The following is a 15051-nucleotide window of genomic DNA, read 5'->3' as shown; positions in this document are numbered from 1 at the left end:
TACAAGTTGTTAAAGACACACTGGAAAAAGGCAAAACACAGAAATCGTACATGTACTGACCCGTACAAGAACCTTCTTTTTCTTCTTGGACTTGTCATTGATGCTCAGCGGGCTGTTTTTCTGGTTACTTTGTTTCTCTACAGCCCCTGTGCCCATGTTCCACCTCCTCCCACCAAACAGCTCAATGGCCTGAGCTAATGTGGGACCTTCGTACCGGCCTTCCTCCTAAATATGCAGTAACACAGTATTAGACCAACAGATTGATATGTTAAAATAGCACTGATAATAGCACCAACACTCCTTGAACTTCTTCACATTTCGTCAAAGTTCAATCTTTTTTATTCCAATTTCATGTGATTGATTGATGCAAAGTAGTGCAAAATTATGACGTCGAAGGAAAATGTCAGTTTTGAAACTACAAAATAAATGGTTTAGATCAAAGCAAATGCATGTGTTGGAATGGTCCCAAGCTTGTGTTTATTTACTAAGTAAGTGTCTTCTGAAGGTAAATGTTCGAACCGGATTTTATCCAAATAAATAACAAGGTTGTTTGTGGTTGCAACATGATAAAATGTGGAAAAGCTCAACACAAATTCTTCTGCTAGGTATTACATTGTACGTCATTCACATCACATAGCTGAGTTAGTAAAATTATTAGTGATACCATTCCAGTTCATAATTTACCTGATATAAGCTCACATACTGCCTCCTCAGCCACTGGAGTCTTTGGTCTGGGAACTTCTTTAGTTTCCTGGTTGCGTTCACCAGCTCTGACAGGCCCTTGTGGAGCATTTGTGCGGTGTGATTGGGAGCCACGAAGTGTAGTAGTCTGACAGCACAAGTTAGCAAATTGGTTCAAGTTTCAAAATCACAGCAAGGTGTTTTGGCAGCAAATCAGTGTTGCAGCCTGCTGTTAGTAAGCACACACCCACCTGTTGTCAGTGGTACTGAGACCGTAGAGCAGAGTCAGACCGTTCTCCTCCACCGTCATTTGGCTCAGCTTGTTTTGCAAACACACAGTGTGAACATCAACCCCCTGATGGCCCAAAAACACTGCCTGCAGATTCACATAAACACCATGAGTCTGAATCACCACCATGATATGTAATTTAAACACAAAGCACGCTCCTAAGAGAGTCTGATTCTTTTCAACAAACCTTCACCACTCCAATGTCCAAGAGGCCTTCAGCCAACCCAGGCACCACGCTCTGTCCTAACCCGGGCAGCTGCTCCATGGGGGAAGCTCCTCCGCTTTGAGGCTTACCTGCCAAATATTTACAAAATGTTGGAGACGTATTCAAGGAAAGGGGTTTAACGATGCTCTGCATGGATGCGAACATTTACAACCAAGTTAAATGGTTTATTTGGCAAATAAAAAGACACTTGGCAAACAAAATGCAAGTAAACAAATACGGAGTCTGTTTACAACATAAATTACAGGAAATTGTATTTTTTAAGGTAGAGAGCTCCGTTTCAAATTTGTTTAAAGAACAATAAGGTGAGAGGAAGTGGAGACACATAAATGTCTTGAGGGTATCTACCCCAGATGAGCGTCGTGTTGTCAGGCTGAAGCCGCAGCAGACAGCGAGCGGTGAGGTGGCTGTCCTGGTCGTAATGAATGACTGTGGCTCCCTGCAGCAGAAACTGGTGAACATCTGGCTGTAGTGACAATACATACCTAGAAAAAAAAAAAAAAAAAAAAAATTATAACATCTGTTCATGCAAAACAAGGGCCATATTTGTATATTTCTTTCTTACCAGGGAATGAGCTCCGTGCCGTGACTGAAAGCTCTGTGCGTCTCTTCGGTACCCTGAAACTCCACCTCTTTCAGTGCTGGTTCAGTGGACAGGTCACCGTCCGAGTCCGACAAGTCTCCAACTGTGAATCTGTAGATACAATTCATTTGTATTATGCGTATATTTAACCTCAATTGTTTTAAATGTGTTGAAGTTTTTCAGGTGCAGTCACGTAAGACATTAAAAGCATTAAAAACCCAATAAATACACACTTGGTTTAGTAGGTGATGATTATACAAGCAATTCATCAGCATGCAATTATCACTGCTTACTCCACAAGGGGCAAATATAATCATATTCTAGCATTAAAACATCACAATTTTGCAAGTAGAACATAAAAATTAATCAGTTTGATATTACACTTTTTTTTCAAAGCATATCTGATACAAAGAAAGCCTGCAGTACAAGATGTCTAAAAAAATATGCACTTCTATATATGGAGGATGAGATGTGAATAGAAAAGAGGTTGTTTCTTGATTAAAAAAAATCATTCTAATGGGAATCTATCAAATAGATATGACAATTTTTTGGCAACACATAACAAGTGACATTTATGCTCCATTTACACGCATAAAAATGTCCACCTGTTTCCAACATTATCAAGAACAACTGCTCAATGCATTTATGAACTCGGCTTAGTTGTAAGGCATTTAAGCAAACAGAGGACCAGTCTTACTTAGCTTCCGAATTCATATATTTTTGTTCATTTCTTTTTTGTTCCATTCATGCTCAGATATTTTGAGGTAAATCCATAATAGTTCTCATTACATTTGTTTTCTAATTTTTACACAGAACAAAAATATGTTTATCTGTATTTTATCTTCCATTTTAGCAATTACACATGTAGCATTAGCTCAAAGTGACGGCTTAGAGTTAAATTACAGAGAAAAATTTAATGTAATAAATACTTACTGTATTTATTGCTTAAGACTTGCACGTGAAACACAGACTGATTATGTGTGGGTATGAAAAAAACTGTTGCTTCACTTACTCCATGTACACATGGGGCTGACACCCATGTGAATTAGAGTAACAAAGATGGATAACAAATAAAATTGTTTATCTAAGTGCTAACAGAATTTTATCATTTTTGCCCCAAGTACAGTTTTCCCCGCAAGCAGTAATTCATTACTGTGGTGAAGTACAGGTAGACTGGGCTGTGCACAGAGCCCTTTTAAATCCATGGGTAAAGAGCCGGCCGGTTAGGTCTCTAAGATACGGATCTCCTGGCACTTTCTCCTTTTCACTTGACAATTCTTTGCCTGAGATAATCAAATTCAGGCAAAGGATGTTTTTTAAAAGCTAACCTAAAGATGTGCTTTTCTATCTGGCTTTTAGGTGAAGTTTATTGGTAACTTTTTGTATGTTGTCATTAATTTTAGCAAGTTACCCGTTTACATTTTTATTACGCTTATGTCCATATCTTGACAGTTTTGGCAAGTGTTAAATATTTCTAAAATATTATTAGTAATATTCAAAATTTCATTGTAAATCCTCTTGACGTTTGTATAACTTTTATAATGTTTTTAGCATTTGTAAAGAACTTTGTTACCCTTGCCTCTATAAATAAAGTTTAACCCTCCAGTGTTTGGTGTTCCATACATGACATCATCTCACTTTGGCGACTTCAAGCTGTGTTCTGTTTTTTTCCTGGCTTTCTTTCTTTCAAACCTTTTTACAAATTTCCCAAATTCAAACATAGAAATAAGTATGAGCATAGTGAGCACAACTGAAAAAAATGATGATATATGCCCTTTAAGTACCTGGCTTGCAGCTCAAACTGCAACTTAGCCTGTGTAAATGCAAACACACACTGTTCAAACTCCTGCAGTTGGTATTCAACCACTATAGCAACAACTTACAACACAGGCTTTGCTTCTGGTGTTGTCCTAAATGAATGGCAACTATAATAAAGAAGGGGGGAAGGAAGAGAGGAAGAGTGAGAAGGAAAAAAATGGGGACAGAGGAAGGTTCTGGCAGTTGCCTCAAGTAAAAGAGTGAAAGAGATCCAGACCACAGGAAAAGAAGCAATAAACCGCTGTCACATTGTAGTCCAAACGGATGAAAACCATAAGGCTAACCAAAAAGAAGCACTGTTCGTATCTTTACCTGCAAGATGTAGTCAAAGCCAGAGAAAATGACTAAATGTAAATGAATAATTTATGTCAAAACTTTGATTAAATCTCCTTCTTTCACTTTCTAAATTCCAGTTTGAGTTATAAGCTACCTGCCACCAGTGGCCTGAGAACTACCAGAGCCCTGTTCCTTCCTGTCCTGACAGGAAGCAAGCCTGTTATCTTTTTTCTTTGTGACACGGGGTTTTATGTGAGCTCGGTTTCATCTCAACAACAATCTGCAAATGTGTTCCTTTGCAAACCCATTATCTTGTACCGCTATTTATGTTGAAAAAAAAAAATGAAAAAAAGAAAAATCAACCAGAATCAGGGGCTGGAGAACATTTAGTTCAATCCAGTCTTGTAGGATGTCAACAAAAGGCTGGAAAACAAATTGAAAGTCTTTATATTTTACTTTAAAACTAAACTTTCAAAAAATGTTAATGACTCACAAAAATGTTGCAACTGCGCATGCAGGGATTCAACAGTGTTTTTCCTGAGGCCTGACCAGCCAATGCCAATCACTCTCTGTATTCATAGCTTTGATGTAAATTTGAATGCAATATTTTATTTTTGACTTGCCCATGAGTCATTGTCTGCGAATGAATAGGAAAGGAAAAAAACTCAATTTTGGAAACAGAACTTTGGCACAAAGGATCAACATTTCAAAGCAACATAATCGACAGCCACTTAAAACTGAAAAAGAAAAAAAACTATTCCCTTCTGCCTTCGCAAGTGCATCAGAAGGCATCTTTGCAAGTGCATCAAAACTTTACAAAAAATTAATTTAATACAGTACCTAAACAAGTTTCACTTTTGAATTGATTTAATGAAATAAAATAACTCTTAAAAGGAAGTTCATGGAGACCCGTCTTTATGCTTTGTAACAACATGTAGGCAGAAACATTCAATATTCTAATGAATTCTTAAACAAAATAATATTTAATTTATTTAAAAACAAACAATAACTTAAAAAATAGCTTTATGAAAAAATGGGAAGAAAACAACTAACTGATTGCGGCAGCGGTCCCGTAAAGAGTTGCATCTGTATGTGAGGGATGGACCGGTTGACGAGGGACTGGTAGATGTTTCGTCGGATTCTTCAGACTCCAAACTACGATTGCACGATCTGAAGATGAGGGAGAGGAAAGTAAGACAAACGGACAATGGTTCCTCTTTCAGGGAGCATAGTGGACCATTTCCATCTCACCTAATAATCTGCAGGATGTTGCTGACGGTGGCTTCTTTGTCTGGGACGTGCAGCCCATCAGACCCGGACCGAGACATAAAATTGTGCTGCCCGCTGTAGTCGGACACAAACTGGAGACAAACAGAGCAACAGCTGTGATATTTCTTGCAATTGCATGTTGAAATTATTGGAATATATCCACACATGACACAGTTGGTCGCACCTCTATCGAGTCATCCATGTTATCTGGAGATTGTTTGAGGCTGATGATACTTGCTGTGCTGTCCAGTGCATCACTCAGCTCTTTTAGAAAAACCCCACAGAATGGCACCACCTGCAGAAGAAATGTGAAGGAAAATAAATTACAGAACATTCAGAGACAATTATTCATTGTTTAATGAACATCGTCTGCACAGACACAGACCTTGCAGCCTGGGATATTGAGCGCTCGGGTCACAACTTTCTTGTACTCAGAAGAAGATTCATGCTGAGCCATGGCATCCTTCAAACTTCTCATGGTCTCGATGTCCGTCTGGTCCATAAACTGCCACATCTTCAACACTTTACGGGATCTGTGAGGAGTGACGGTGGGAAATCCCGATTTAAAACTAGCAAAACAAACGGTGATAAATATGTGAGCGCATTAAAATAGTTTGTATGTCTCACTGCACCTTAATCCAGCCAGGAACTCCATGACACCATTGTAGTTTCCCATATTCCAGCAGCATCTGGCGACGTGGACAAGATAGGAAAAAACTTCTCTCTTCTCCTCCATGGACCCGGCTGTCAGAACCAGCCACGTCACCCAGGAACTCACCTGCATGTTCAAAACAAACGTACTTAAAACATAATAACATTTGACATAAACAGTAACTTGCAATAGTAATAATATACCTTCCACCTTTTCAAACCTTGCCAAGTTACAACCACAAACATCAATTTATTGAGGCTTTCTGTGATTTACCAACATAAATAACATAAATAGCTGAAGAAAGGACGAATCATTTGTATTCAATCATTTAATCGATTCCCTGAAGAAAAACAAAACATCTCAGAAAACCTTCTTAAATCACAACTGAAGTCAATTCAATTCAGTAATACTTTATTGTTCCCAAAGGTAAGTTAAATGTTTTTTTTGGTTGTTGTTTTTTTAATTCATATTATCTTAGATTTTCTTCAGAGAGCTGTTATATACGCTGGCTACGGGCAGCATCTATAGATACAGATGCAACAGCAGTCTGTATAACAGCATATCGGAAGAAGCCTCTGACTGAAGGCACTTTTCACAGTAATCTCCAGAGGTTCCACAAAACAGAACAGAACTGGCATTCTACATTAGCTTCTTCAGGGGTTCTTTGTCAGTAACTGCCTCTGACGCTCATACTACATGATGGCAGAAGACACTGCACTTCATGACAGATTTATAGAAGTTATGGGGCCTCTTACTGCAAACACTGAAGGACCTAAGCTTCCACACAAAGTACAGTCTGTTCTGTCCATTCTTGTAAACTGATTCACTGTTGTGTCTGTTGTCCAAGTGAACACTGAGGCATTTAAACTCCTCCATCAACTTCACTTTTTCTCCCATGATGCAAATAGTGTTCTCCACCACTATGTTTTCCGCAACGAAACATGGCGGCAGCAGCAGCAGCTTTATCCTTCAGAAAAGGACAGATGGGATGATCAGAGTGGATAGAAAGGCAGGTGGAGTTAAATATAAGACAATCCTTTAAAAATAAACATGTTAGAGGCTACAACAGACTTGACTTGAAAATGGGATGGAGGTTCACCTTTGAGCTTTCGTGCATCTTTCTTGTGAAGAAGATAAGCTAAATTTTAAGTTTTTGCATATAAGGTGGTTCAAGAGGTAAGGCACTGTAAATTGCAACTAAATGAGTGAATAAGTGTGAAAGGCCTTTATTATTAAAATGAAATATATTTATGCAATACTTTAACATGAAACAACAGCTTTAACAACGGTGTGAAGTGTTGCTCATGTAGAGTTTGTAATGTTTCATTTGCAAATACTCCTTATTGATTCATTTAGATAAGTTCATGACATAATGCGCCACATCTCTGGTTGCCTTGTTTCTGTTGTGACTGTGTCGTTACTAGGTGCATTGCAACTCGGTGACATAAGACAAATCCTGACACTTTTTATTGTGTGTGGTCTCGATGATGCTCATGAATTCTTGTTTGGAGATCTGTGACTAAACTGGCAGTATATGTACAAGATCGTGTCCCTCCCACACACACACACGCACAGAAAAGACATGGGGAGATCAGATGACCATCAGCTGTGCATGTGCAAACACATGATGGTCGATCCAGATATGGATCAGGGTCACATTCTTCGAGCTAGACACACAGCCTCATCCGTAAAGCTTCCTGCTCTCTGGTGTCATTGTCTCCAAGCATTAGAGCCTCATTAATGTAGTCGCACACACACATAAAACACACACACTAACCCTATTGCAGGTGGTAAAAACATCCCCTGGCCTAAAGATCTATTACTGGCTTATGTAAGGATGTGTACAGCTAACCGCAGTCAATCTTCACAAGGACTAAATAAAGCCACCAAAAAACACATACACAGAAAGGTCTACAAAGTACTGTAAAATACATCGTTTTAAATACACAACAATTTTTACATATTTCTTTGTCCTGTCAGAAAACAATCAAATAAGTTTTTATCAATACGCAACATATAAATGTGGTTCCCTGCTAATTTTGTTCAGCTGTATATGGCTAGCTTCTTATATTAGTTTAGTTTTATTTACTGCAGACATAAAATATCAACCAAAAGTACAAAAAAATGCATTAAATAAAAGTATTGAGAGATTTGAATGTCATTGATGCCTTATCAGTAGCTTAGAAGGAACATTAGAGGAACTACAATAATAAAAAAAAAAACCCTCAAGGATTTTCAGAACAAAACTGGCTCCAGCAGCCTGTGTTTTCAGAGCCACTTTAATTTGCATTGTGTTCGCCGCACAGCAATGATTGTGTTGAACAAAGCACAACAACCAGCTCGGCATGGTTCCACCAAGCTTGCTGTAGTCAAATTTACAATTTGTTTAGTTTTGAATGCTGAGCCAGTAGATGCTGGATATCTGTGAATTGCTTCTGACTGAGCAAAAGGTAACCGGTAAATGTTGAACCAGAACTCCGACACTGCTCTTTTTCTCATAAGGCCTCATCAAAATATTATCCACCTCATTGTTCTTCTACTTCTGTCTCACAACAACTGGATTAAGTGTTTTGTGTTGTTTTTCCCACAAACGTTATTACAGGTACAGCAACAGCACTACAGCTTTGGATGCAAAACATACCCTTCATCTGTTTATTATTTTCTGGGGATTCATTAAAAGGCTAAGAAACTTAATCCTGTCGCTTATAATTTGACATAGTATTAAACAGCAGAGCATCATGGCTTCACTGTGGTTCCAACTCATTATTATAATGCCATGCATATTTAGTCTTCATTTCTGCTATCTTTACCTTCTAGAGGATTTTATTTTTCTACAGTCAGGACATTTTCTAGCCTTACCAGTGTGAAACTGATCACACCGGTGATACAGCTTCACACAGATACAGAACCTCAGACACAGGCAGTCTATCCTGGAGCTTTCTAAAACTGCAGGGCTGTAGTAATATCAGTGGTTTAGAGGCTTGTTCTAGATTCATGGTTTACTGACAAACTGCTGCCCTACACTCTTATCTGTTACACCTGTGTTCTAGGTGAGGCAGAAACTGCGTGCCATGCATGAAATTTTTTTATCAGTCACTTTCAGCAGCATGACATAGTGTAACACCATTTCAGCAAGGAGGTTTAAATTGCAGTCGCCATCCTAACCATCCTAACCATCCTGACCATCTGCGAAGTGGCGTTCTGAGCCGCCACAGATCAAGGGAGCGCGCAGACCTGGCGACTCTTCTGATATTCCAGATAGCAAAAGTGTTGCACAGGACAAATAACAGACAGGAAATGAGAAGATATTAGATACAGTGAGATTGGCAAAAGCCAATATAAGATTATGCAAGAGACTGTCTTAAAACAATAACCATCTTGTAAACACACCAGAGCGAGATTTTTTTTTTCTTTTCTTTTTTAAATTGGCAGCACGACACACACATACACACGCATACACACACATACACACACATGCCAAACTGGAGTCGGGCACAATTCGATCCTTTGATGTTCGTATGTGTCCATCTGCCTGTCTGTCCTTCAGCCTGCCTGTCTCCATCTGTTATTAGCTGAACTTTGAGAGTCGTTTTCTCCTTGATACAAGACTTATGTAACGGAGGTTGACAGAGAGTTTACAGACTTAACACAGCACATACTGGTTCTGTCAAAGCTAAACACCCGAGACAGACACACAAAGAGGCCCGAAATTCTCACCATTCCCTGTCTTGCTGATTTTTCCTTGGAAAGTAATTTCATATCCTTACATGGCCTGAAAATGAACTGGATCACAATCAATGCAAAACTAGAGACAGCAGGTTAAAACTTTCTAACTGGGAAAAAATAATCCTACAACCCCATAATTATCTAGACTGCAACTAAAAAGTTTTTGTCCAGGATTAGATTTACCATCATGCACATCTGAACAGTTTTTCAGTCAACTTAATACAGAGCCTAAACTTTTCAGTTTACAGTCCTTTAAAATGTGGAATTCAATAGAAAAGTTAAATATTTTTCACCCAAGCTAAAAAACTAACACGCACTTGATACATTGAAAAATAAGCTGTTCAATGAAACCAAGCTTGACCAGCCCAGGCTGGTGATCGGTCAGACAGTTTGATCTTCTCTATAGTCTGAGAACAATTTCAGACTTTCTTTACATGTTGAGACATGTCAGTGGGAAAATGTGAAAGAACGAGACTTCCAGCTGATAACAAGAAGAGTAAGTGGAACATGCTGGAATTTGAAATCTCATAGCTAAATTCTTTGGGGAATGTTTGCAGAAGCTGTTTCAGAAATTTCGACCTCAGAATTTTCCTAATCGCTACAATAACACGATAACAAGAGTACAGTCATTTAAAATAGTAAATGACTGTTTCACAGCAATTGTTTTCTAGCACATGCGAGGTGATATAACAAAAAAATAGAAAACAGCAGAAATATTAGATTTTAATGTTTAATGTCTTAGATAATCCTGTATGTGTTTGCAAGGACCAGAAATTGCAAGACTCTGATCAGTGGATTTATATTTTCACCCCCCATTATTACATACATCACAATTGAAAACGTCTTGTTTATTTTTATCCATTTCTGTATTGCTGCTCAGTTCAAAATCCAAAAACAACACGTCTAGTTTTTAAGACAGAAATAAGACAAATACATCTAAACAGGAATTCCAATAAAGGCAAAACACAACCCTAAACCCTGAAATGACTATAGTAGATGATTACAATCCAAAACACTGTACACTTCCACTCAGAAAATATGTCTTCTTAAATCCAAGTCAAAAGTTCAGAGTAGGAAGTCACTTCAGGGCTTCATCACTGACTTGAGGGGAGAATCACTGCTGTCATTTGACTCTCGTTCCACTCTGCCCATATATGGTCACGCTGCGCATTTGGAGAACTATTTTATGTCTCCCCTCTTGCAGACTTAAATGAAAACCAGCTGACAGAGCAGGCATGCAACCTACAGATGACTTCATCATTCCCGATCAATGCCCGCTCTTCGAACACTTATTCTTTCTCAGCATTTTTATAACAGTTTATAGTTGAATTCACCAAAAGAAACAAGGCACGGCAGTAGAAGTTTAGCCAACTTAATAAATGGGCTTATAAACATACGTCCTGTGTTACAATGATAGACGTGTATGGTTATTCACTAGGGAGGATCCAGCTTGAGGAAATTGTACATCAATATCAAATATGAGATGCATAGTGTCACCATGTTTACAATGTTCTTAGCAAATTAAAAGAAAAGGAACCTATTTAGTTGATTCTCTGTTATTAATATTTTCCCCTTGTAACAACATAAAAAATGTTTAGAGGTTTTGATAATCTAATCCACACTGATGTCATGTTGTAGAGTCTTAGAGATAAACACCAGCGCTGCCAAGTTGTTTTAGTGACTTCATGTGGCTATTAAAACTGAAACACAGAACACGCACAGTTCAGATATCATAAAGGAAATACTTCCTGTAAATCTACATCAACGTAAGCAATGAGCCAAAAAAAAAAACAAAAAAAAAACTCTCAACCAGATATCTGGCTTTCTCAAGTGCTCGCCTCACCTCATTGAACCGCGCCACCAGGTCCTCCACGGCATTGCTGCGCTGGGCATTCTGTGTGGGCATGGCCGGCACCGACAGCGAGGCCTTGAGGTTTTGGTGGCGTCTGGTCTGACACTCTGGACTGCCAAGGTCTCGAGTGAGGAAGCAGAGGTAGTCTAACGGAAAGACCTGCAGAAAGACAGACACTTGGTGAAGTGCATTTTCTCACATTTTAACTTCAATGTAATTTTTAAGGATCAACGTAGAGATTACTTGGGATGGAAGGGAACTGATGCAGAGTTTAAATGTGTTTTACAATTAAAAATCAGACATGGCATGCAGTTACATTTAGGCCTAAATAAAAATAAAAATAAAGCTCAACTGACTGTCAGCAGAGGCAGAGGTAGATTAAAAACAATATTCCAGGCTTTGAACAAGTCATGAAGCATAATGAATCCATCTTCTGAGCATGACACAACAGCAAATGTACCAAAGACGGGGCCGTGCAGCTAAACTCAACAGGTGGGTCAAGGAGAGAACAAATGGGAGAAGCCCTTGGTAACTCTGGAGGAGCTGCAGAGATCCACGGTTCAAGTGGGAGAATTAGGGGAACTATTTATCATGGACTCTACTAATATGGCTTTTATGGATGAGGAGGAAGAAACAAACAAAAGTTGAAGAATATCATACAAAGTCTTACATGAAGTTTACCAGAAGTCATGTAAAGCAAACAGCAGACCTGTGGATCAAGGTGATCTGATCAGATAAGACCAATATTGACCCCTTAAGATGACTGAAAAATGGTGAGTGGCCAAAAATCATCCCTGCACATCCAACCATTGTCAACATAAACCATGGTAGTGACAGAATCATGCTTTGGGATGATCTTTCTTCACCAGAAGCATGAAAGCTGGTCATAGCTGATAGGAGGCAGCATCAGTAAGAGATTTTTGGTTTAGACTTCTAGATTTTTGGTATCTTTTTTTTACATTTCTATATACATTAAGTATTTAATTACAGTGTTTTGTTTCTTCATTTCTCTCTTTTCCTTATCCTTTAAGATTTTTATGTATTTCTCCTTTTTGTTTACTTTGAGGAGTATTTTATGTCTATTTTAGCCTCTATGCAGGATTTTGTGAAACATTTATCTGTCTGGAAAGTCAACTACAACTCAAGACTGCAAAAGACTTGAGGCAGGAGTGGAGGCTCACCTTCCTGCATGACAAAGACTAAACACAGAGTCAGAACTATGATGAAGCGGTTAGATCAAAGATAAATAATGATAGAACGGCCAAGTCAAAGTGCAGACAGAGACCATATTGGCATGGCATGTGTGGCAAGCCTTGGAAATTGAAGCTCCATTCAAAATAAATGTTTAAAATCATGAATCATTTCATTTCAATTTCACAATTTTGCACTAATAAAAACACAATTTGTGGTTGTACTGGGACTAAATGGGAATAATTCCAAAGTGATATAGATTATATTGAAATGTGTTGTGTTTAAAGAAAATAAGCTTCTTTTTTTAAATTATTTTTATTTCTTTATGAATAAAGAAAATCCTAGTTTGTCATCAGAGTCCTCACCTCTATCTGCATATTTTACCTGTTGATAAAGCTGCTGCTCCTGCTCTGTGAGGATGCAGGCGATCTCCTCTGGGAACTGAACGAGGTGGCGCAGCTCTGCCAGCTCCTTGCTGATCCCGCTCACACTGGGAGGAAGAGAGCTGCTGCTGCTCATACTGTTGGCCAGCTGACGCTCTGAATGAGGAGACAGAGAGGATTGGAGACATGTAAAGGCAAAGCATAAGTTCTGCATTATGTGTTTAGGTCATATCAACATCTATAACTTCTTAAGTAAGAGTAAGTAGAAAGGATACAGAGGGGTGAAGAGGAGAAGGTGGGAATGGAAAGCAGAAACTACTCATGGATATGCCAGTACATTAAAAAGGACATGAAGCAGGATTGAGCAAAGGCTGATGTTTCCCGTTCAACCTTAGAAGTTTAAAGCTTCATTGAAATGTTTTTTTTTTTATTTTATCCTGAATATTTAAAGTTTGCAGACACATAAAGTCCCTGTGTACCATGTAGTCGTCACCAGTCAACAACAGCAAGCCCACTTCTCCCTTTAAAAGTAAAGAGCACAGATCACCTGCAAGTTCCTGTGTTTGGATTTCAGTCAGGCCCATTAGTCCGTCTGTTTACACACACACACACACACACACACACACGCATTCGCACGAATGCAAACCTGTCCCGATCTCTGCTAACAAAGTACTAATGGACAGTTTCTACACTGGTTCAGGGGCTGCCAAAGGTGGACATTCTGTACATTGTCGGGATGAATGCCGCATAAACAAACTTTTTTTTCTTTTTTTTCCTGCAGCAGGAGCTTTTCCAGGAACCATTTAATGGGGACTCTTTCAAAAGCTTCATGTTGCAACCATCAGGACATGATGCCCATCTTAAAAAAAAGCTTGAACTTCTACAACAATCCATCAGGATGAGGTCTGTACGGGTTGGAAATTACTCAGACCAAAGCCATGGCAACACATCTAATCAGAAAATAGGAAGACGTCTTTTGGATCAGCATTACCACTATATAAACATAATCTGTTATCTGTTACAAAGATGTTTGAGTTAAGTGTCTGGCAAGTGCTTTATATAGACCACTTTCAGCTTATTGGTGTGTTGAGATTATGAGTTGCATAACGTTGATAGTAAGAGCAAGACGATGCACATCAATTAACACCAACATCAGGACCTAGAGTCTCTGGTCATTGTTAGCTGTCATATGAAGAAGCCTATTTACTCTTCCTGCAACCACGTAGACACAAAACTCTGTGCGTATCCAGACACTCACTTAAAAGGCTGACCATGGTAACCCGCAAGATTGGCAACAGGTAGGCATGGAAACAGCAGTGAGTGCTCTGCGGGAGCAAAACTTGCTTATTTACACAGTTTGATTTGTGGATCCGGCCTCACAGCTTCTATAATGGACTCTCAGCATGTGTGCACACGAGCGTGCAGGATAAAAGCGAGGACACAGTATGTGTAAGAATTACACTGAGTGGATTTTACAATCGGCTTTGGATAATAACGGTTTATATTGGCTTCTTATAAGCCTTGTAAAAAGGAGTAATATCCTTTAAAATACATGCTGAAAACTTGTTAAAAATGAATTATGAATAATATTTTTAAATGCTGTAAATGGAAGTAAGTGTTGCTTTTTGTTTTAAATATAAGAAATTAACCATTTCATTTTGTGGAAATATTATAATGTACGTTTGGTTTTTTTGACTGAAATATAACATTAAAAACACCTCAGTTCTATAAAAGAAGCAGCTTAAAAATGTTCTGAATCAATTGTAACAGACAAATAGGTAGAAAAGAAAATCTTACTTCTTACATATTAAAAAAAAGTAGGCTTTAATGTTAATAAAAATATATTTTTAATATGCATTGCTCAAGGTGAACCATATTTTCAAGCTTTTCAAATTCTTTCACTGACTTTACTTATGAAGCTTAAACTGATTTTTTAAAATGAAAAAAGTCAAATAATTACAACCTGCAGTGAGAAGTGGACAGTATCTCTAACTTGTAAGTTTACCCGATGCACTAGATACACACGATCATAAATATTTTTAAGAATATGGTCCCCTTCCTTTAAGACTGGTAGAATATAAGCCAGGACTAATTGAAAGGAATGCCCC

At 38.4% G+C, this 15051-nt stretch overlaps 1 protein-coding gene across 3 annotated transcripts in view; it reads right to left on the bottom strand.

Annotated features, from left to right (window-relative positions):
- Positions 1 to 15051, bottom strand: part of plce1 (phospholipase C, epsilon 1) — an 86621-nt gene that overhangs the window by 19246 nt on the left and 52324 nt on the right. For all 3 annotated transcript variants that reach the window (XM_007571138.2, XM_007571139.2, XM_016681245.1), the window contains 13 exons: positions 12945 to 13099; positions 11361 to 11528; positions 5772 to 5917; positions 5525 to 5672; positions 5324 to 5434; positions 5122 to 5231; positions 4924 to 5040; positions 1759 to 1887; positions 1542 to 1678; positions 1158 to 1264; positions 933 to 1057; positions 685 to 829; positions 61 to 225 (listed from right to left, as the gene is read on the bottom strand). In XM_007571138.2, the coding sequence (XP_007571200.1) occupies positions 61 to 225; positions 685 to 829; positions 933 to 1057; positions 1158 to 1264; positions 1542 to 1678; positions 1759 to 1887; positions 4924 to 5040; positions 5122 to 5231; positions 5324 to 5434; positions 5525 to 5672; positions 5772 to 5917; positions 11361 to 11528; positions 12945 to 13099 (1763 nt within the window). The remainder of the gene's footprint in view (positions 1 to 60; positions 226 to 684; positions 830 to 932; positions 1058 to 1157; positions 1265 to 1541; positions 1679 to 1758; positions 1888 to 4923; positions 5041 to 5121; positions 5232 to 5323; positions 5435 to 5524; positions 5673 to 5771; positions 5918 to 11360; positions 11529 to 12944; positions 13100 to 15051) is intronic.

Source organism: Poecilia formosa, unplaced genomic scaffold, assembly GCF_000485575.1.
Source record: "Poecilia formosa unplaced genomic scaffold, Poecilia_formosa-5.1.2 Scaffold274, whole genome shotgun sequence".
NCBI classification, from domain to species: domain Eukaryota; kingdom Metazoa; phylum Chordata; class Actinopteri; order Cyprinodontiformes; family Poeciliidae; genus Poecilia; species Poecilia formosa.
Note: the sequence above shows the minus strand (reverse complement) of the source record. Positions and strands in the feature narration are given on the sequence as shown.